Source organism: Panulirus ornatus, chromosome 67, assembly GCF_036320965.1.
Source record: "Panulirus ornatus isolate Po-2019 chromosome 67, ASM3632096v1, whole genome shotgun sequence".
Taxonomy (NCBI): Eukaryota; Metazoa; Arthropoda; class Malacostraca; order Decapoda; family Palinuridae; genus Panulirus; species Panulirus ornatus.
Window position 1 is genome coordinate 3,761,794 of NC_092290.1, and position 24,812 is coordinate 3,786,605.

Genomic DNA, 24,812 nt, shown 5'->3' on the forward strand with positions numbered 1-24,812 from the left:
CTCTGTATCAGGTATATAGGTTCCTCGACCTTCCTCCCTCGGGGCAATAACCTGCTAAATGTAGAATACCTACCGACGTTTTCTCCAAACGGCCCCAAAACATTTTTTCTTTATGTTTTTAACATCACGTTTTATCGGAAGTTGTGAATGGTCTTTTTTTTTTTTTGACGCTTTTCTTTGGCTGGGTCTCTCTCTCTCTCTCTCTCTCTCTCTCTATCTCTATCTCTCTCTCTCTCTCTCTCTCTCTCTCTCTCTCTCTCTTACAACATCGTTAATAAAAACTTTTTTTTTTCGCGGATTCAGAACTTTTCCTATGAATTTTCTGGTCAATGTGTTCACCTACGTCGTTCCAAAATGGAATGCTGGTCACTTAACCGAGTTATTTTCTGAAGTTCAAGATATGACAGAGTTTCCCCTTAATGTTGTTGACCTCTGAGTTTGTTGACCTTTTGCGATCCTAACCTTCCGTGAATTTCGTCGGGTTCTGGCGACCCTGGATGCGACGTCGTAACCTTTCCTGACCTCGATATCTGGTGACCATAGCACTGATAACGTGACCTTTCCTGACCTCGATATCTGGTGACTATAGCACTGATAACGTGACCTTTCCTGACCTCGATCTCAATTGACCATAGTACTGATAACGTGACCTTTCCTAACCTCGATCTCAATTGACCATAGTACTGATAACCTCATGGCCGGATACAAGCAATATATTCTGAGGAAAACATATGCAAGCAACGTCTTTCTAGCATAAGGAATGCCCACGTACAGCAGGTGATCGCAATTCATTAACTAGAAATTACTGCCTTAATCAGAGACAACTGCGAGAAATAGTTAATGACGGTATGCAAATTCTCTCTCTCTCTCTCTCTCTCTCTCTCTCTCTCTCTCTCCCACAGGTAGTTTAACTCGAACTCTGAACTTCGCTCGAAAAAATTTTGTCCAGTTAGAGCGAGTGTAAATCTCGACAGATGACTCAAGTGTGAACTAGGTCAAGTGCTTGAACAGGGTTTAAACAATGACGTGGGAAGTGTTGTTTATTGTTTATTCGGTGGAATGGACCTTGTTCTGCCTTCTTGTCCGTGAGGAACCTTAGGCCTTTGAGCCAGACGGTATGACACTCGAGCACGACGGTGCGACCCTTGAGCACGACGGTACGACCTTTGAATACGATGGTACGATCCTTGAGCACGTCGTTGCGACCTTTGAACACGACGGTATATATATATATATATATATATATATATATATATATATATATATATATATATATATATATGCCCTTTGACTGGACACTCGTAACATTAAAGTTGATGACAATTTCTATACATTTCAATAGACCATGCAATGCAATTTCTCTCGCGGATGATCCATCTCTTCTCCTTGGAGCATCTCCTCCTTGAATTGCTCCTTCAAATGCCGAGCTCCAGAGACTGGAAGTGATGGCTCTGGTGAATTGTTCTTGTAAATATGTAGTTCCAGGAACTGGAAGCAACGGCTCCTGGAAAAGCTTTGCATATAAGAGGGTCCTGGAAGCGACTGGAGGATAGATATATATTTTTATTCCTCTCGCTCTCTGCAGTTCTCGTATTGGTTTTGATATATATATATATATATATATATATATATATATATATATATATATAACCAAAATTCACTATTGTCTGTCGTGGGTGATGAAAAAAAATAGTCCCAATACCACATACTCGTCACTCGGGGCAACTGTGTATTTTATCCACAAAAAAGACAAAAATGGGGAAAAAAAAAAAGAGACACGTTTGACCCCCACTCACGAACAAGCTTTTAAACGGGAAACAAAACAGTGATGGTGTTTTGTACCCAGAAATTATGAGTTAATTGATTATTTTTGACATGATTTCAGTAATTTCGTCTCTTGGGGGAAAGGAGGGAGGGAGAGGGGAGGCTGATGGAGGTGGGGAGGATGTGAGAGATGGTGGCGACAAACGAATTGGTATATCATTACCGAATCCCAATTACCAGAGCTGGGTAATGGAATATGGCATGCGAGTTGTTCGCTCAGTGGCTTATTGTTTCGTCTGACAGTACATTCTTTTTCTTCTTTTTTTCCTCTGTTCATTCCGTTTCGTTCGGTCCATTTCATTCGACCACTTCATTCTGTTTCCTTCGACGATTCGTTTCATTCGACACCTCGCTCTGTTATCACCCAGCCGCTTCATTCTTATCAGTGACATATATGTATTATCAGTACCATGTTAAATATTAACAGTGTCGTACCATGTTATGTATTTTCAGTGTCATATCATATGTATTACAAGTACCATGTTATGCATCATCAGTGTCATATCATATGTATTATCAGTACCATGTTATGTATTATCAGTGTCATATCATATGTATTATCAGTACCATGTTATGTATTATCAGTGTCATATCATATGTATTATCAGTACCATGTTATGTATTATCAGCGACATATCATATGTATTATCAATACCATGTTATGTATTATCAGTGTCGTTATGTATCATCAGCATCACATTATGTATTTATCAGTATCAAGCTATGTATTATGAAATCACATCTGACACAAGAGGATTCAAATGAACCACAGAAGAAATAGGAAGACGGCAAGAGGGGGCGCGCGGGGGGGGGGGGGGGGCAATGGATACATACAACGGTGTTCAATACGTCTCATCTTGTATTATCACAGAGGGATATGAGTGCCCGGATCTGTGGCAAGTATTCACTGGGGAATCTGATTAAATCCTACGGATGAAAGAGTTGAAAACCATGGTCCCAACACAGCGCATATCACTTTTGAATCCCATGTTCCAGGAAGTCTTACATATTGCCTTCGGGAACCCATCAAAAGGATACGAAATCACACGTAAGAAGGATCGGAAAGGCTAAGATTATTCTGTGGTGAAATTACTTCTGATTATCATGAGGTATTTTGGGGATTATATTGCAGTGAAGGTCAGTTCGCAAATCGTCTCGACCCTCAAGATTAAGAGAGTCTACAGTATGATGAGTTTTGAGAGAGAGAGAGAGAGAGAGAGAGAGAGAGAGAGAGAGAGAGAGAGAGAGAGAATTATACTTCATATGTCACCAGCAACAGTGCTGACTTGCTTCTTTCCCATAACACAAAATGCGAGACAATACATGAATTCATGCTGACTTGTAGAAGAGGAAAAAGCAACATTGGCATATATATATATATATATATATATATATATATATATATATATATATATACTCGTTATTTCAATGTTTAAGTACATTTATACGATGTCTAATGATATTCATTACCAAACAGTTTTATTCCATGAACTTTGTACAGCGCCCCCTCCTAACACACACATACACACACACACACACACATCCCTGGAGAGCGAGGATGCGTTTCAGCAATCCAGAGACCCACATTTCTCTTCCCAGTTCCAGTACTTACACACCTACACTAGAACGCAGATACAAAGAGGCGCTTGCGATCGCTTTCGCCACTAAGAGGCTGGCGAGCCTAGCCATGTGGGTGTTTCCCTCTCGCGACTCATCAAGGCTTCAAACGCTTCTGTGCGGGAGTAAATCATACTGAAGTGAGAGAGAGAGAGAGAGAGAGGGAGAGAGAGAGAGAGAGAGAGAGAGAGAGAGAGAGAGAGAGAGAATCCGAGTTATCAGTGTGTGTTTGAACATAATGGTAAAGGAACGGTCTCGTGTGTGTGGATGTGTGTGTTATGTTGCTGTAAAACCATGTCTGCGTCGCATATTCATGTTTACACTTACATTTGGCATGGGACGGTTGATGGAATGAATATTGTCGATCCTGAAATTGTGTGCAAGTCCCAGTTTACAATCATCTCTTTGCCCAGGACGACGAGAGAGTTCTACACTCGTGGGGCCTCATCTCTACATCTATCTAAACCACCGTGGTACATCCTTTTAAACATCTGCATGTTGCTGGCATTTACAGTTTCCTTGTTTCAGTCAATGTGTGTGTGTGTGTGTGTGTGTGTGTGTTTGAATACACGTTCGTATTCGTACCCATGCAAAACACATTTGCTCATATTATCGACAAAGATTATTCGTTTATCGGTTATACAAAAGAACACAAAAAAACTTGTTATCAAGGAAGAGTATATATGTTATATATGATGTTAATGTTCTCTGGAATCTCGAATTAATGTGAGAAGTTTCGCGTTGTGACTGTCACCAAACTATATACATAGTATAATCTGGTTGTTGCACAACTGTGGAAGAGAGACATAGTCACTAACTACAAGGTTATAACCTATCGTCCCTTAATGGAATTTCCCTGATTGAGCAAAGGTTAATCCTTATTATAATCATATTGAGCGAAGGTTAATCCCTATAACCTTCATGTTGTGGGACGATCAGATAGGTTAAAAGGCAAGATTTTGTGATTCGCGGAAATCAAGAACATATTTTGATACTTTAAAGTGATAAATCCCATGTGATAACTAGTCAAAAGTATTCTATAATGAGATGGAAACCAAGATTACGTAATTCACTAATGTAATCTGAATATGTTAGTTATATTCACACTAGTTAAAATAAATCATGAAAGGAGAAGCCTTTAGAGAATATATATATATATACTCACCGTCCCAGTGGTCCATATATTCTATTATCATAAATAGAGATGTGGAGAACATACGTATTTTTACAGATGAATAAACATTAGTGACAACGAAGGATATGACTTGAACTGTAAGATTCGTGATATTCGATCAATTTACATTTCCTATCTATATATGCATATGAGGGAATGATCAGTCTCGTCCAATCTTCTTAAAAGATCACACAAAGCTTCAATCGGGCTGGTGATTGTTGACCCAACTTCATTCAAATGTTTCTACGCTTCTTTTACATAATGAATAACAATTAAAAATGGACTTCAATATACATTCGCATCATCTACATCTCCAGTATTGATATGGGGAAGAAATGTTTATATATACACACAGAGTCTGCTGCGTGTCAATCCAATATCGGAAAATGATTTGTGAGTGTCGATATGATTGAAGTGTTTACTTAACGAAGATACATGATAGCTACAGACATCCGTCTCTTTTTAACCCCAGTTGTTACGTTCTTCCTCCACCCCTTACACATTAATGGGCTGATTATACACCCTTTGATACGTAATGGGTGGAGACAGAACGTAACACAGTCGCCCCAGGAGACTGTACACAGCTCTGTTGTATTATGGACCACACATCATTCCTTTAGGAAAAACTGGGTCGAAGACAGAGTGTTTTTGTCTCCTCAACACTAGGCATCCCCAGCGACCACAGTTACTGGCGACTCTATTATTTTCCTCCTCCTCCGTCGTAAAGAGAGAGAGAGAAAAAAAGCGCATTATATATACAAATGATGATACGTTACCGCTTCATATCCATAACTGCGAACGACTGATCCAGTGCGAGCCTCGCTCGGGGGAAAGATAAAGAGAAACATTAACGCGAAAGGTTTATACATCTGAATATCCATCCACCTTGCTTTTACGGAGTGTGTGTGAGTGTGCGTCGTTAGGGGTGACAGGTGATTAGTTGGCGATACGTGTAAATATCTGGCACGTTCAGACAAGCAAGTCTTTGCTTTATCAAGGCACAGGAAAGCGCTAAGCGATCTGTCACATTTAACCTCAGATGTCTTATTCCTCTAATGCTTTATCATCGTAATTACTCTTGATTATACATATGATTACATATATATTACATATGTAATCAGATATGATTACATCTATAATTACAAATATGATTACATAGGTAATCACATATGTGATTACATATGTAATTACACATATGATACTGTTGTGAAAAAGCTATAGATTTTAGATTTAGAAGTGAGTTTTTTCCATAACAAATTGAAGTTAAGAAACAGCATTTGATTCTAACAGGATTTAGAATATGTTACTGTTAAAACTGTTCATACACTCTCAGTCTCATACATCACACCTGTACCAAATACATCAGTTGTATAAATCCAGACATAAATCCAAGAAAGTTGAGCAATTTTTCTCATTTCTCTCATATTTCTCTCTTTACTTCAACAAATTCTATAGTCTCTATTAATTCATTTTTTTTCGACATGTTGAAACACATCATCTTTAATCTATTGCATCACTTTACAAAATAAAACCGACATGGGACACACAGTATCAAAAGACATCAAGATATCTTAAATACTTTAAAGGAAGCAGGTGTGTCTCAACTTTGCTTCCACTGCGTCACCAAAACGTATAGAAAAGCCTTTGATCACCAGCTCTTAGAATCAGTTCCTGATATACTTTGAGAATATCATTACTGCCACATTATATATATATATATATATATATATATATATATATATATATATATATATATATATATATATATGATCACCCACCTGTTTCCCACTTAGCCAACACAAACCATAAGAACCACTTCACCAAAGACCCTAAACCAAAGACCTGCAAGATTGAGATTAAACTCTTAAAGAAAAAAAAAAAATTCCAGAAGACCTCCCTCATTATTAATATCTTCAACGAGGCGTAGGTGACAGAGGGCCTCACCTAATGAGGCCAGAGACATTCATAAGCTCTCGGGAACTGTGTTAGCGGGAGGGGATCAAAGACGGTTCCCTCCTCCCTCACTCAGAGACAGATGACAGACGAGATGAACCAACAGCATCCGTGTCTCTCTCTCTCTCTCTCTCTCTCTCTCTCTCTCTCTCTCTCTCTCTCAATCTCCCTACGTGACGCACACTTTCTCTCCATCTGGGTTCAGGGCAGAAGAACAGGCTAATTCCACTCATTTACTGTGACCACGAATATATGTGTGTGTGTGTGTGTGTGTGTGTGTGTGTGTGAGTGTGTGTGTGCGCGCGCACGTGTGTGTGTGTGTGTGTGTGGGGTAGTTAACCTTCTTCGTTAATCACCTCGTTGCCAAACACACGTCCATCCTTCGTTAGTCATGTCTAAACTCTCAGCAAAGTCCATCACTCTTCTTTTTTTCTTTGTTTTTCTTTCTTTTTTTTAAACTCGTCCTTAACTCTCTCCCCCGTCGTCTTAAATACCTTACATAGTTTACGTTCAACAGCATCACCTACTGTACCTTCCCATACAGCTTTTCTATAAGACTCGTCATGAATTGAATTTTAGAAGACTCATATATTTTCTCTAAATTCCTGCACATGTTATGAGCACCATTGCGAATGGGTTGCATGTAGAACGCTCATTAAACCGCGTGAGCGTTCATATACACGAGATGTTTGCTCGTATATAAAAGGGTCATTGCCCTATACTCCAACTGGATTTATTCTGGTAATGAGCCGTAATGGGTACACGTCTGGCATGGCAACGGTGGGAGATCTCATGCTAAAGGGAAGCGAGGGTTCGACACCCCCCAGTGTCGTGGTCCATGATGTGGTCACATGGCATCATGTGTGCACATCTGAGTGTAGAGGGAGTCGCATCTCGACACAGATGGACAACTGCCGTGGGTTGAGGCGTACAGAAAGGTAGCTGTGCTCTCTCTCTCTCTCTCTCTCTCTCTCTCTCTCTCTCTCTCTCTCTCTCTCTCTCTCTCTCTCTCTCTCTCTCTCTCGTCCATAGTTGAACTGATTACCTAGGAACCAAGAATCAGGCTTCAGCCCATACCAACACTTATGGCTATAACACCCACCCCTACGGGGTTAGTCGTAAAAATGGGCACCTGGCTCAGGCTAGGATATATATATATATATATATATATATATATATATATATATATATATATATATATATATATATATCTTTAATGGGATGGCCTCGATTAGGGCCTCAGTTGTCCGTGCCGTCTCAGCTAACATAAATAAAACGAATTGATTTTATCATCTGGGATCCAAGAACCAGATTTCAGCACCCAGCGGTAGCCTTGATCTGGTCCAGTGGTGAAAAGAACCAGCATGACACACACACACACACACACACACACACACACACATGGGTTGTGGGGGTATTTTCAGGTTAAGATAACTCTGTTACCTTTCCATTAAGTCGAGTCCCGGATTTGCCTGGTTACCCAGCTACAATTTCCTGATGAATACGAGGAAACATTTTTTTTTAGGAGTTTTTTTTGGTGGGAAAAAAATTGAAAAGGAAAACTGTGTGAGGGGCAGTTTCCCACCTCTTTTCTTTTATTTACTGTCTGTGTCTCGTTTATTCTTATTTGTCTCTTGTCCTTCGCGTTTTTATCGTCTTTATCGAGGGGCAGTTTCCCATGTCTTTTCTCTTATTTACCGTCTCTCGTTTATTCTTCATTGTCTGTTGTCTTTCGCTTCTTTATCGTCTTCATTGCCCCCTCCTCCTCCTGTCATTGATCGTGTCGCATCTCTTCCTCTCTCAAAGTTCATGGCATTCTTTACCTGTGGTATTCTCTCTTCCCCTCTACCTCACAAGGACAGTGTTTCATAACATTATTCCTCTCTCTCTCTCTCTCTCTCTCTCTCTCTCTCTCTCTCTCTCTCTCTCTCTCTCTCATGATACCATCGTCCTCCGCCTCTTGTATACCTTTGTGGCATCGCTGCCTACATCTAATGTCGTCTCTTTCTTTAGTGTATACCAGAGTTCACACCAGGAAGAAATACATAATATTCTCCTCAGTCTCCATCTCAGGAAGTGTGTGTGTGTGTGTGTGTGTGTGTGTGTGTGTGGGATACGTGCGTCAAAGGTCAGGCATTTAACCTACATGTAAGTGAGAGGTCAGGAGGAGGGGGAGGGGAGGGGAGGGGGGGGGAAATGTCAACACGAGCAGAATATAAACAAAAGGTCTATGTAAATCTGGCGACATCAGGCATGTTCATCCTGATGTTGTGTTTTGAATTTGTGGAGGGGAAAAAAAATGTTTGATAAACAAATGGAATAAATGTATCATCTTCCCCTTACTGTACCCTGGGGGTGAGCCTGAACTACTGTATCCGGTGGCTACACTCAGCTACTGTACCCTGTATCCGGTGGCTACACTCAGCTACTGTACCCTGTATCCGGTGGCTACACTCAGCTACTGTACCCTGGGGATTACATGTACTTACACTGACACTATTGTTGTTAGACGTAGGAGGTGATTACCTCGAGTGGGTTCAACGAAAAGTCTCTGCTCGTGTTAACTGCAAGTAGTGTGTTCAACGAAAGGTTCTCTTTCCGTGCTAACTGCGAGTAGTGTGTTCAACGAAAGGTTCTCTTTTCGTGCTAACTGCAAGTAGTGTGTTCAACGAAAGGTTCTCTTTTCGTGCTAACTGCAAGTACTGTGTTCAACGAAAGGTTTTTTCTACTCGTGCTAACTGTTAGTAGTGGGTTTAACGAAAGGTTGAACAATTAATGAGTGAACAGTGGGGGACATGGGGTATCATATCCTCGGATCTATTTCAATAAAACTTTGTAACAATTATATTTCTGAGTTAGAAATTCTATCTGTCCTCAGGGCGTCTAGTACGTGTTAATGTTCTTTATTCAATATAGAACATTAAACCTTTTTATTAAAGAAAAACAGCTTAGTACTCTGCCCTTCATACGAAATAAAGAAATACAGTTTCGTGCCTCAATCTAAAGGACTTGGGAGTTTGATGACCCTGGTTTTGGCATACAGAAGCGAGCAAAAGGAATCATAGGAGTTCAAAAGAATGAAGGAGTTCAGAAAGTATGATAGGAGTTCGAAAGGATGTCGTAGGATTTCAAAAGGTGTTCAAAAATGCTATCGGGCAGAAGAATGTGGAAAACGTGGAATACCCTCTTGTTTTTTCCTTTATATTTATATATTTTTTTCTTTATGCTTATAGGAGTCAGGTCTATATACTCCAACAGATTCATGATTAATTTCTATATTCATTTTGTCTTGTTTTTCCACCTTTCTCCTTCTAGCCCCAAGATGGCCTCTTTCTCAGGATGTTGGATTTCCTTCCCTAAAAACACTTCTTCATTTCACCATGCTCTACCCACGTTTCTCATTCCATTATCAACTATTTTACTCATTCCCTTCTTTACCTTATTTACAAAATAAGGATTTTGAACATACACAATGCTGTAATCAAATTTTGATGCTCACATGTCATTAATAGTTCTATTTTCCATTCTCTGCAGCATTCTATCCCCACTCTAAGGGAAAAAACGAATATGGGTAAATATACTGTACGAAATGCTGTTTATAAAGTTGTATGTATACCGTTATTTTAAGAGTTTGAAATACCTTAACTTCACTTTAGAGTTCGGTGAGTTTATTTGATAATTAAAAAAGTTTACTCCGCTTCCTCGTAAACTTTGGTTTAGCAGTAACAATATTGTATTAAGTTTACAAGAGGGATTAAAGCCCATCTCTCTCTCTCTCTCTCCCTCTCTCTCTCTCTCTCTCTCTCTCTCTCTCTCTCTCTCTCTCTCTCTCTGTGTGTACTTATGTGATGATGTGCAGAAGAGTCGAGGGGGGAAAAGCGAGTGGAATGAGAGAGAGAGAGAGAGAGAGAGAGAGAGAGAGAGAGAGAGAGAGAGAGAGAGAGAGAGAGAGAGGCTAACAGAGAGCATCAAGACAAACACAGAGGCCAGTAAGTCAAGCTGCTGGTGTTATCATTGCCCACATTACAACTCCCGCCACCCAAATTTAGGAGCAGTGTGAATTTATGCGAGTTTCCCTGAGTTCCTCTTGGTACCAGCTCAACCCATCGTGACACTTGACCTAACCCCCCAGGCCAACATGACCTTTCATGAGGGCAGTGCACCTCACCAGGGACCGAATGACCTTTGAAAGGACTTACTAGTCCACATTGTGGAGTGACTTACGGTCGAATTGCTTTACCACAAGCCAATGGAGACGGCAAAACCCTATAAAAAGTCCTTAAGGGATGCCTAAAAGCGCAAGATCATACACAATCATTCCCTAAATCCCTGAAAAGTTTAAGGGCCGAGGAGGTTTGTGTAAAGTTTCGGTCCACAAAGACCTTAAGTACTAAAGAGAGTTGTGTGGTCGAAGACCTAGAGTGCGCAGGAAAGGCGCTTGGTGTCAGGACCACAAAGACCTTTGAAGTCTTTAGGAAAGTTGTATAATCGCAGGTCATCTAAGATTTTAAAGTGCAAAGGAAAGTTGTGGTGTCAAAGGGCCACTCCAAGATATTAAGCGCCTTGGAGAGTTAAGTCCTATTTGAGACTTACTTAAAGGACTTTCTGACTTAGACAATAAATGTCGTATTTATATATATATATATATATATATATATATATATATATATATATATATATATATATATATACATATATATTTCAATGAATCCACGGGGAAAATGAAACACGATAAGTTCCCAAGTGCACTGTCGTGTAATAATCACATCTTCAGAGGAGACAAGAGAGAAATGTAACAGTCAGTTGATATACTACGAAGAGGTGTAGCTAGGACGCTATTTGGTAAACATGTGATTGTCCAAGACCTAGCTACGTCTCTTCTTTGTATTTCAACCGACTGGTACATTTCTATCTTGTCTTCTCTGATGATGTGATTATTACACGACAGTGCACTTGGGAACTTATCGTGTTCCATTTTCCCTCGTGGACTCATAGGAATATATATATATATATATATATATATATATATATATATATATATATATATATATATATATATATATATATGTATGTATATTTAGAATATAACCTCCATCGTTTTCTCTTTTTCCCACATCCCCTCCTACCTTCATCCACTCCCTCACTGCTCACCCATCCATTGAATTTCTCTCTCTCTCTCTCTCTCTCTCTCTCTCTCTCAAGATCCTTTGATGTATAGCTAAACACGACTTGGAGGGTTCTCCTCCCCTTTATCAGTGCCTCTAATGGTGTTGAGGGAGACTCTCTCTCTCTCTGCAACTGTAGTGCATTGAGAAGCCAAGATGTAAACAGATGGGATGAGAGGGATAATCAGGAAGGAAGATGGTGTATTGAGGGAAGGAGATTAGCTCGTGATGGAGAATAGGGAGGGAGATAGTTGCACGTGCTGGTGAGGGAGCATAAAAAGAGGTGAAGCAGGAGCTGGGTGTCCAGAATAACCAAAACTTAAGATTCGATGAGCAACGTACACATAATAAAGTTGTATCATCTCTGGGACGTGGGAGAAATACTGATCCTTCTCTAATTAGTGGTCAGGATCACTAGAGGATCAATACTTTGAGTGGTCAGCCGGTCAATAGTGGTGGTTATGTATATCAACTGACTGTTATATTTCTCTCTCGTGTCTCCCCAGATGATGTGATTATTACACGAAAGTGCAATTGGGAACTTATCGTGTTCCATTTTCCCGTGGACTCGTAGGAATATATATATATATATATATATATATATATATATATATATATATATATATATAGTCTTTAGGGTGGTTGTCCTTTGATATGCTAATGATGGCTACCCTTAATTACCATAGATAAATGTAAGCCCCTTGCATCGTCCGACCAGAAGGCTCTCTCTCTCTCTCTCTCTCTCTCTCTCTCTCTCTCTCTCTCTCTCTCTCTCTCTCTCACTCTCTCTCACACTGTGTGACAAGAGAAATCCTTTTTCCCTTTTCGTTGTTGACACTCATTCTGACCAACCTACTCCTTATGACGTTCTCCAGAGTCGTACTCACCAAGAGTGACAGGTCTGGGCAAGTCTGCCTATCTCCAACCCTTATTGGAAAAAAAAAAAAAGTGCTCTTGGAGAAGGAGGCCAAGAAAAGCAAGGAAGTCCCGGTCGTTTAGTGTCAAGACCCTATTCATTTTGAGAAGCATATTCGACTACTGTATTGACACACACACACACACACACACACACACACACACACAGAAAATGGCGCCCCATTTACGTAAAAGTCCCTCCCCACACAGTGCAAAAAATAGGTGGATATGATAACTGTGACAGAAATGATTGAAAATAGATTATAAATAAATGTTAACGAGCTATTACGCCAGTAAATGACGGAATTAAATGTGACGGTGTGTTAATCATATTTCATCTCTGTGTCCGCAGGAGCTTATGCAAATAGGGGCTAACTATTTATTTTCATCCCGTAGCATGGCGTTATCATGCGTAATACAGGCGTACTGAAATTACATTAAGGGTTTAGAGGCCATACGCACATACATCAATTACACTGAATCGGATGACACTGTGGTTGAATTACACTGAATTGGGTGACAATGTGATCGAATTACATTGAAGTGAATGACACTCTTGTTGACCTGAGATCCCATACCTCGTGACATGACCTCACGACAGGTCACAAAACGCTACACGGTAATGTAGTCTTCTCTGCTAACCCCTGTTATGACCCTCGAGGACAATGAAACTACCTTTAGGCATGAAAACGCGGGCTTTTGACCCGACCTTAAATGGCTAAGGTCAAAAAAAGGGCCATGCCTTCGTACCCACGGGTTGTACCGTCGTGCTCAAGGGTCATACAGTCTTGTACAAGGGTCGTACATGGTCAAGAGTCGTACCATGGTGCTCAAAGGGGTCACTGCCCTCTGATGATTTGATTGGTCGTAGGTGACGTCAGGACACGTGACAGCCAACTGAACACAGTGTCCCCACCTACCGTGGAATGGATGGAATGGAATCTGGAAGACCTCTCAACCGTGTAGACTACGCTGGACCACCATTACCCCTTCCCTCCCATTGGTCTGAGGGCCACCCCTAGCCCCTTAAACACCTACCCCCCCCCACCCACCCCTCTTCGTCAAGAGGACGTCGCCCTCCGGGTGTAGACCGCCTTCCAGGATGCGAGGGGATGGGGACGAAAAAGCTGTTTTCCCTTCATAATGCAGATATGATTTAAAGGGAAAATTCCACCCCTCCTCCCTCAGCGGAGGCTATGATAGACGGGGTTTAATATCGTCTTTTGTGCTTGCCTCTCGTATCATATACAACCGTCTTCGAAAAGTGGGCGTTTCCTTTTTTCACTCCAAGGGCCGTTTTCTTCGGGCCAGAGGCTAGGCTTCAAGGGCGGCCCTTGGGACCCGTGGGCAACGGAGATTTCCTACCCTCTCTCAGGCCCCTCACCCGAAAGTGGAATGTCTTCCTATGAAGACGAACTTCATAGAAATATCTTCCTTTTTTTTGGGGGGGAGGGGGAGATTTTTGTGTCTCAAGCGTAAATATTTGATTAGGATGGAGGCCAATTCTTACGTAATCACCCAGGGCAGTCTCTCCTCTCTCTCTCTCTCTCTCTCTCTCTCTCTCTCTCTCTCTCTCTCTCTCCTCATCAGGCATCCAACCTTTCCTAAAGATTAAACCATTCGGATGAATTCCACAAACTGGTGATTGACTCACTACTTATACACTTCCAGAGTTTCGAAAATTTGATGGTAACAGAAGCAGTAAATCAAAAGCGATTTTCAAATCGCGTTTTTTGAAAACGGACACACACGTTTGTGTGTGCCTGTGTGTTTGTGTTTACTGAGGAAGCGAGAGTGTCGTCATTACATATACAATTCATTAAGCTTTTATCATTGCAGGTTCGTTGTAAGGGCTGAGGGAACCCAAACCTCCAAGCAGATCATTGTGAAAATCTTGTGAAGCATCGGAACCCTTCTATCTCGAGAAGATGGATTCGAAATCATGAAGCCTCGATCATCAGAAAGAGATAATGGATTCAAAACTATGAAGCTTCGTTGTAATGGGATGAACCATCCCATGACTTAACTTTTTATCTGAAGAATCAAGACATCACCTTTAAACCAAAATTCGCGAATGAAACATAGATATTTCGTTCTCCATTACAGTAAGAATTGTAGTATAAGTACAGCACTGTATGCAACAGCTCTCCGCTGCGTTTTGTGACAATGATAATGAGAAAATAAGGCCAGAGAGTCACGAAGGAGTAATTAAGACATGACACTTATGTAGGACAGAGGGAGACGGCATGCTGAACAATGCTTATCCACACTATAATACTATATTGATCTGTCTAGATTAACCTAACCCAGAATATATAATATATATATAGTCTGGGAGGAAATTCTTATTGGAATTTTTCAAAATGGATGTGTACTATGAAGTTTTGCCACTGGTGTGGTGGTAGGAGAAGAGAGTAAAGGGGTGTTGTGAGAGGTGAGAGTGTGTAGGTTAAAGGCGGAAGGAGAGTGTAGTGAGAGTGAGCGGGAGAGATGGGTTATATCTATAGAGAGACGAGTAGTCATTCTCACAGACTGTGAGGGGGAAATGTACAAACCTCATTCTACACCTCATATTCCCACCTTCTCATCCTTCCATACATTAGAATAAGGGGGACTTTCATCTTCTTCTTCATTCTCCATTCCACCTCCACCCTATACCGCCTCATGATAGAGTGTGAGGGACGTCTATCTTCCTACTCATTCTCTACTCCACCTCCTCCCTATACCTCCTCATAATAGAGTGTGAGAAGGACTTTTACCTTCCTCCTCATTCTTACACTCCACCTCTCCCCTGCACCACACCTTATGAGCCTCTCCTCATAAAGTTCATCTCCGACACACATCATGAACCCCTCATCATGAGGTCCATCTCTGACACACATCATGAACCCCTCATCATGAGGTCCATCTCTGACACACATCATGAACCCCTCATCATGAAGTCCATCTCCGACACACGGCAACTTGACATTTTCCCCAGGAACAAGCAGTGGGGTATCTAGGGTATAGCAGGTAGGACAGGTGCCCTGGGCGCCACTTGAAGTTGGGTCGCCACTCAACAGGTTTGGTTTTTGACCTATGCTACACGATTGACGTTTTTAACGGTTTGGTTTTGTGAATAGAAAAGAAACTCGCCTACTTTTCAACTATAGTAATATTTTGCTACTATCGGTTGCAGTACCGCTTCTACGTTACAATTTGGATCAAGTAAGTCTATAACATTGTCTTAAGAGTTTATATGAATTTAAGTTTGGCCTAGCTCTTCAACAGTTTATAATTACACTATACATATTTTTATATACATCCACTGTATGTACATTTTTAATCAAGCCAGGGACGCAATTTCAGTGCTTGCTATAGACGCTATTTCCCCTAGATACGCCACTGGGGACAACACCATGCTATCCCAGACATACAATAAAGTCGGTCGCCTCGTCCCTTTCTTCGGAAAGCTTCGCCGCAGATGATCGCTCGCTTTCTTTCCTTTTCGTTATTCTCTTCGAGGCTTTAGCGTCAATCCTTGACCTTTTCATATAATTTCCCTCAAACGTTAGCATTTTTCCCCATTGGTCAGGCACCACTCATGGGTACTAGTGACCACACACTGAGGTCAGGTCAGTCTCTATACCAGCTACTCAGTTCGTGCCAGGTAGACCAATTTATCGACCAGACCTAACCACCCCTCCTTCCCCCTTCCAGAGGGTGGATGAACAGCTGGGTTGGCAGTGAGCCAATCCTCCAGCCTTGCTAGCAAGCTCTTCTACCTCCAATACCTAAGACGTCCCTCCTTCCAGTATATCTATTCACGTTATATATACATATGACCACCGGTACACATTTTGCCCTGCACAATATATATATATATATATATATATATATATATATATATATATATATATATATATATATATATATATATGGCTTTGCACCTATCTCCATGCTGTAAGCCATAACGTTCATCATGCCTTCATCAATGTATGTAGCGGGAAGCCATAGCGACACAACATATCCTCGTCTTTCTCCTTCTTCATTTGTAAAGCCAGAGTCATCTATTTCATTGGTACATCTTGGATCACTGTTTGACACTCTATAGAACCTTCCCTTATTACCTCACCGTATGGCCTCATCAGATTTCATGAGTCAAACCAAGTAGGAAGAGAGAGAATGAACCTTCCTGGGGAACTCGATATCATAAGACCTCCTAGAGATAGGATGATAGAATAGATTAGATCATTAGACAACAAAGACCAATAGAATAATAGACGTCTGTGTAGACTCTCGTCTCATCCAACTAACTTAATCAGTCCCCCCTCGAAATTCTGGACAATGTCGCATTGTATTACGAGAAGTTAGCCTAATTCAGGCCATAATTGGCCATTACCGCATCTATTACTTCGTCCTCTTCGAAAACTCTCTATCTCACATGTAGCGATACAAGATCCTTCAGTACATATAAGCACTACAAGTATAAGCACACACTCTTCCTTTGACATTTGTGGATAAACCTTATTTTTCCGGTACGTACACATGTGATCTTCCACCCCCACACTCTCTTACACGCTCTCCCACACACCACACTCTCTCCCCCAGCGAAGGACGCCAGGACTGTCCTACACACACACTCTTTCTCTCAAGGACTCTCTCTCAAACTCCACCAGCGAAGGACGCCAGGACTCTCTCACACACTCCCCAAGCGAAGGACGCCAGGACTTTTTTTTATATCCTTTCCTCTCCTTATCTCTCCCCTGCGAGAGACCGCAACCAACCACCACCCCTCCCTGCTCCTCGTTATCTCTCCCGTCACCTAATCCATTTGAGAGATATCACCATATCTCTTTCCCTCCCCCTCTCCCCCCCTCTCGTAATGTCATGATGTCTCTTGCCTATAATCTTACTCATGCCACTTTCTTGCTCCCGGACCTCTTTTTTTTACGTCTGTCTCATGTTTCTGTCATGCCTGTATTTCACGCAAGGCAGTCTGCCCTAGAAGAGGCAATGTCCTTTTTCTTCCTTTACTGGTATAAAGTTGTAGGGGGAAAAAAAGAAAGATTGGCCTCCTAGCTGTGCTATCCTGTCTCCATCTATGGTGGTGAGGGGGAAGGAGCCTTGTGCTTTACTACCTTGTCTCCGTCTATACTTTCCTGTCACCATCTCAGTAGATTAGAAATGGAAGCAATCATTACAGTTCGCTAGCGTCAGGCCTTCTGTTATCTGGCTCTCCCACATACTCCACATGTATTGGCAGCTTTTCCTTATGTATGGCTGTCGTGTAAGTAAACACGACGTCTGTTGCCTTCGATGTCTACCAAAAGGTTAAGGATACTGAACGCAGAATCCTGCAAGATAAGTCGAAATACAGAAAGTACGAGAATCGAACTTTCTGGTAAATAAGGAGCTGTTGAGGACCTACCTTTTTACATTTGACGAGAGCGATGATGGTGATGAGGTTGCCTGGGACGCCGAGGACAATGAAGAGGACGCAGCAGAAGACGGCGAAGTCGAGCAAGTGAGGCGGGTAGTCGGCGAAGAGCGGCTCCCGACCGCCGGTGGTGTTGGCCAGGCTGGTGGCCAAGCCGGGCTGTGGCTGGCTCAGGTTATGAGTCAGGGCGGATAGATAAGGGGCTCCAGGCCCCCCTAAAAGCCTCTGCAGCCCTCCTCCCTCGGGGGAGCCCTCATCGCCACCACCACCAGCCTCCAGCGTGAAGGAGAGGGCGTCTTTAATGATGGAGGAGGAGTTTCGAGAGGCCACAGACCCGCCTCCGCTGGCCATTGAAGGAGTAGCTGACCCCATAAGGACGCCGATGAAGCTCTGACCTTGAGTCATGTCGCTTGCCGAGCTGGTAACGTTCTTCGCGCCACCGTCACTCAAGAGGCCGCCGAGGTCTTGACCCAGGGTGAAGTTGTAGGACGCGGCACTGAAGGACCTGGTGCCTGGCCCTTCCGTCTCATGACGCCCCTCTCTCCCTTCCCTCGCGGCACCACCGCTCGCGTCACTGTGGTAATCACTGGTTGTCACCCTATAGACGGATCGTAAAATCTTATGCACATAATTATCCGTCCTATTCTGGCCACCTCCATTAGAGGGGAAGGAATATAGATCATTCCTGACGAAGGATGTGTTTCTTCCTTCTTCATCCTCCTGCCCATGAGGGACTGAGAGGTCATGGGAGTCATCGAGGGTGAGGGGCGGTGGCTGTGACCCTTGGGTGACCTGCCGTGACCCTCCCGTGACCCTGGAGGGCCAGGGAGCCCCTGTGCCCGGGACCTGCAGTACGTGGCCTACCCCAACAGACCCTCTGGTACCAGAGGCCATCTCGAGTTAAAGACGTGGTGTCTCACAAAGCTGGGCAAGAGAGAATGTGGAACAGCTTCTGGCCATCAGCCATCTTTCGTCTCTCTCTCATTTCTCTAGATTTTATCTTCTTCTTCCTCTTCCTCTTCTCTTCCTTTACTCATCGTCTTATCCCAGGATCTCCATCGCCTACAGGCATCTTTCCCTGGAAAAGAAAAAGTGTAAGTCAGATCACAAACCCAGCAAGGACTAAGCACTCGTCAGTTATCAACAATGATACTGATGTAAACATTTATCAATACACTGTACATCAAGGAAATTGCTAGCAGGAGTGTTATCCTCTCCTCCATCACTGTGCCCAAGATATCACAGTCTGTACACAGGAAACACAACCTCCAGGCAACACAATATATCAAAGCCAACACAGCCGCAGGCAACACAAGATATAAAAGCCAACACAACCCCAGGCAACACAAGCTATAAAAGCCAACACAGCCGCAGGCAACACAAGCTATAAAAGCCAACACAGCCCCAGGTAACACAAGGTATCAAAGCCAACACAGCCCCCAAGCAACACAGTGTGACTCCCACAGGTGACATTAATTAACTGATTAGCCTCCTGTTGCTCTATAAATCCTCTTTCTTTCTTTCCAAACTTCTGACTTGCTGACACCTGCTGAGGATTGGTGGGATCCTAGTGGCACGACGGAAGGGTATTTCGCAGAGATATAAAGCAAAGGAAGGGTGTTTGATCGCATATAATCCCGGAAGAGACACTATAAATGCCTGTTTTGAAGTCATGTGTAAATCCCTCGTAAAAGTGTAAGAACTTTTGGATGAAAATAGTCTGGGATTAACCTTCGTGTGATACAGGAAATGAACTGTAGATATGTATATATATATTCTTTCTTCTTTCAAACTATCCGCCATTTCCCGTATTAGCGAGGTAGCGTTAAGAACAGAGAACTGGGCCGTTGAGGGAATATCCTCACCTGGCCCCCTTCTCTGTTCCTTCTTTTGGAAAATTAAAAAAAAGAGAACGAGAGGGGAGGATTTCCAGCCCCCCGCTCCCTCCCCTTTTAGTCGCCTTCTACGACACGCAGGGAATACGTGGGAAGTATTCTTAATCCCCTAATGTGTCTCGTTACCATCTTTATTCCTTGCCTCTTTTCTTCATCCATTCCACGCTGATTAACTAATCCAATCATCATCTCAATATATGTAGATATTTTTCGTTTTCTTTTAATCCCTGTAAGAGGATTAGTCTCTCGCATTGCTCTGCAACGCAGGTGAGGCCAGTCTGTGCCATCATCAGGCAAGGTCACTGCACATCCTGCAGTGCAATACCGCCCATTGCATCTCCTGTTTATGAACATTCAGTAACTCAGCTTTCAAATCATTCCACCTTTACCCTGTTGCCTCACTCACTCACTCACCCTCTTCTGTTGTCCTTCACCCTTTGTGGACGACCTTACGACCCTCCAGCACGACTGTTACGACCTGTGGAGCACGACGGTACGACTATGTAAGGGTCAGGTCAAAAGGCCACGACGTCGTGTCCAAGGCTTTGGTCACGTTGTCGTTTGTAAGGGTCGTACTGTCGAGCTCGAGGGTCGTACCGTCGTACTCAAAAGGTCGTACTAATGTATAAAAAAGGTTAATGATCGTTGCTTCTAATTACCCAAACTCCTTAACTACTATCAAGACAGTAATACCATCAACTTCTTATGAAATCATTTCCTAGCCATCACAATCTATGTCAAAACAACCCTCATAAAATACAACTTTACAGAATCTTACAACCAAAAATGATGGAAGACAACTGACAACTTACAACTCCTGTTGTACTAAAGACTAGAAAACACTGGTGCCATAATTTGGTGAAGAATCATGAGCTCTAAGTTGGCAACAGTGTAGCCCTTTAATCATCCACGCTCTATTAATTTTAAGGTTAAGATAATTATCATCCAGTTTAGAGATGATATTGTCATTCAACTGCTTAGTTCATTTCCTGAAAGACACTTGAATTTCGTATATATATATATATATGCAACAATCATATGTGTGTGTGTGTGTGTGTGTGCGTGAGAGAGAGAGAGAGAGAGAGAGAGAGAGAGAGAGAGAGAGAGAGAGAGAGAGAGAAACATTTCATCCATCACGTTACTCGCTCTCCCTCGCTCTCCCCCACTCCCACATGATATACAACATCATCATCCCTAACGACTAGCTGTAAATACCAGCTGAGCCTGAAACCCTCCACACTGCACCATCTGGAGACAGATGGCGCCCTCACCTACTTCCAGAACTAACACACACTCACCACCTATTATATGAGACTACTTATATACATACAATATATATATATATATATATATATATATATATATATATATATATATATATATATATATATATATTCATTTTAGCAGTATAGCATTCTCTCTCCTTTTTACATGAGGGATTAAAGTGTACAAGTTGGTAGCTGTTGGCTCTTGACACAATGACATCCGAAGGTTGAGGGAATATTCTCTCCTGTCTCCCCTGGAGGAGAGACATCTACACAGGAGAGATAGCAATCTCTTTTCTGTCTCTTGGAAGAGATCCTTAGTATGTAGGGAGAAGGTTAAGTCTCTCTCTCTCTCTCTCTCTCTCTCTCTCTCTCTCTCTCTGGTGAGAATCTTGGAAGTTTCCTTGGCGCAAAATTCGATTAGAAGGCAGAGAAGAAATCCTTTAGATTTCGTGGGATCGTGAACCTAGGTCCCAGAAAACACCTGTAGAATAGTAATCACCACAGTACACTACACCACAGTACACCAGACCACAGTACACTACACAACACAGTACACCACACAACACAGTACACCACACAACACAGTACACCACACAACACAGTACACCACACAACACAGTACACCACACAACACAGTACACCACACAACACAGTACACCACACAACACAGTACACCAGACCACAGTACACCACACAACACAGTACACCACACAACACAGTACACCACACAACACTACACTGTCCTCACTACCACACCACTACCCTCACCACGACACAACACCACGCTATCCTCACTATCACCACCACACCACTACCCTCACTATCACCATCACCCATGCATCCCTAACGTATCTTCCGGTAGCACTAAGCCAGTCTGGCTCACAAATCCCTTTCAGATTACAGCCTTGCAAGAACACCCGCCTCCCCTCCTCTCCCATCCCCTACCTGGATTAGGGATTTAATGACCCTCACAGTATATCAGCGGGTCGTGAGGTGTGAGGCAAAGGTGTACTGCTGCGTCCTCTGCTTGTATGAGGTTCCTCACAGTTCGTGGAATGAGGTCAGTTGTTTTGCTGCCTCACTCATGCATCTCACTATATATAATATATATATATATATATATATATATATATATATATATATATATATATATATATGTATATTCTCTTCGCTGCGACCTACAGTGTAATATTCTTCAGAGGTGATTTAATAACTCGTCTATATACCTCAAGCTGATATATCCAAGTCAGGAGATAGCCCCATGACGTGCCTCACCCAGGGGGGCGGGTTTTCATCACCTCACAGGGATGAGTAGCGATCCATATTGTGAAATAATGATACGCCATAAATCATACGGTCTCAAGGCAGTGTGTCTGGGAGGGTGTGTTTAAGCCTCTCTGTATTGCTGTTGCAATCAATGGTCTGTAATGCTGGATTGATTGAACTCTTCGACGCCTTCCAGCAATCATCTAGGTGTCTTTAAGCTACTCCCACAGATATGGAGACACGAGTTAGTCCAGGCTTTGTCCTCTGTCTCAGTGTATGGATGCGCGCGCACTGTGTTTATATGGTGGAGTGACGTCACGAAGTACCTATGCATGTGTCCCAATGTGTTCAGAATCTCTTAATGTCTACAGCACATCAGACACAATACATGACAAGAAATCTTAACTATTTTCATTTGCTTTAAAGAAAACTATATAAGAAAAAAAATATGACTGCCTTGAAGACCTTAGAAACACAAACATGTCAAGTGTAAAAAAAGTGAATTATAAGAAATTACTTTAAAAGAAAGACATTTTCTCTCGCAGTAATTTCGTCGACAAGACTACATGCACACACACACACACAGGTGTTGACAACACATGAACACGACTTCAGGAAAAACTAATGATGACCCTCAGCGACGCGTTTCGTCTACTTGGTTCAAATTCCGAACTTGACACATGAATTATGAGGGACCAACGTGTACGGTTCTCATAAATCTTCAAAGAAAAAGACAAAGACAAGTGAGGAACGAACGAACTCCTTCACTTTCTACGAATCCCTTCGAGGTTGTGAGGCAAAGAAGACTAGCTATTGCCCTCATACCACACCACCTCCTCTCCTCTTTCCTCCTCCACCACAATGGTTCGCGCCGACTGTCTCTTCCCTCCCTCCACCACACCGCCTCCCACAATCTTGCTTAATCATCAGTGATTAGATTACAGCGGCGGTCATAAAATTAATGGGTCGGGGTAAAGACCAGTTTTGGCCGGAAGTCATGTCTGATATTCCCTTAATAACTACCCACCGCCAGGCTCCTGTGGGATCATATGTGTTCCAATAACGTCAGGAAAGTTTCTGGTACACATTTATCATATCACACAATCTTTTAAAAATGCCAGAATTACACTGGGGTATTGAAAAATATATATATGATTTATATAATTCTGAAAATCCTTGCGAAAAATAAGATACAGCAGACTGAAATACATGGAGGAGGAAAGGATGAGAAATAGAGAGAAACCTTAGCTTACTACCGCAGGATTTCCTCTGTTCCTCTCGCATACTGCAGTGGAAAATGTCGAGAAAAGGGAGGGAGGAAATGAACAGTAAAAGAAGGCATGGGAGAGAAGATGGCAAGAATGAGAGACGCGTTGGAATAGGAGAAAGTACAGAAAAGGGACAAAACCAGAGAGGAAATCAGTGGTACGGAAACAGGGATGTCAGAGCCCCTTGGCTACCTTGTCAGCAAGGAAGCGACAGTTTCAAGGTCGACCCAGGCGGCCGCCCGCTGGAGGACCAGCGTTGAGTGGGACTCGAAAAAAGAATGGGGACTTTGGTGGGCGAGGGACACACACACACATACAATAGGATGGAGGTTGGCGAGGGGGAACTCAAAAAGATGGGGACCTTACCGAGGGGACTTAAAATGAGGGGACGTTATTGATGGGACGCTAAAAAGAGGGGGAGACTGGCGAGGGAACTCAACAAAGATGGGGTCATTGGAGAGAGAGAGGATTTAAAAATCCCTCCCACAGCCACCAAGATGGCCGGCCACACACACACACACACCCCTTACAAAAAGCAAAGTGGTCATAAGGTCCAAGATGGGTACGAAAAGACGGGAAGCATAAGCCAATATTTACCGAGAAAACATCACATGTGTCCCTTTTAGATTGAACATCTCGCTGACTTACGGTTATGAGCCTTAAGGTACGGTCTCCTGAAGGGTGATATTCCCTCGTCTCATGACACATAGATTCTTTTTAACCCATTTTCACTTCCGGTTTAAGTCACGTCACAGAAAATGATTTATTTACACAGAAATTTTCTCGTGGTAATTTTTTCCTCTCTCCTCCACTGGACCAGCTGAGTTATTTTCTTGGTACTTATTTATCATAATTAATAAATGTAACTCTCGTGTCTATTTAACTGTACCGTCGCTGTGGCTTGTTACCTGCACCCTTGTAACTTGACTCTCCATCGCTACTGAGCGTAACTTGAGTGTTACCGACTGTAACTTGAGTGTTACCGAGTGTAACTTGAGTGTTACTGAACGTAACTTGAATGTTATTGTGTATCGTTGTACTGTTACTG

At 42.4% G+C, this 24,812-nt stretch overlaps 1 protein-coding gene across 1 annotated transcript in view; it reads right to left on the reverse strand.

Annotated features, from left to right (window-relative positions):
• Positions 1-24,812, reverse strand: part of LOC139747192 (uncharacterized) — a 126,844-nt gene that overhangs the window by 60,166 nt on the left and 41,866 nt on the right. Inside the window, 1 exon segment of the mRNA XM_071659183.1 lies at positions 18,059-19,145. Coding sequence (XP_071515284.1) covers positions 18,059-18,961 — 903 coding nt within the window. The 5' untranslated portion in view covers positions 18,962-19,145.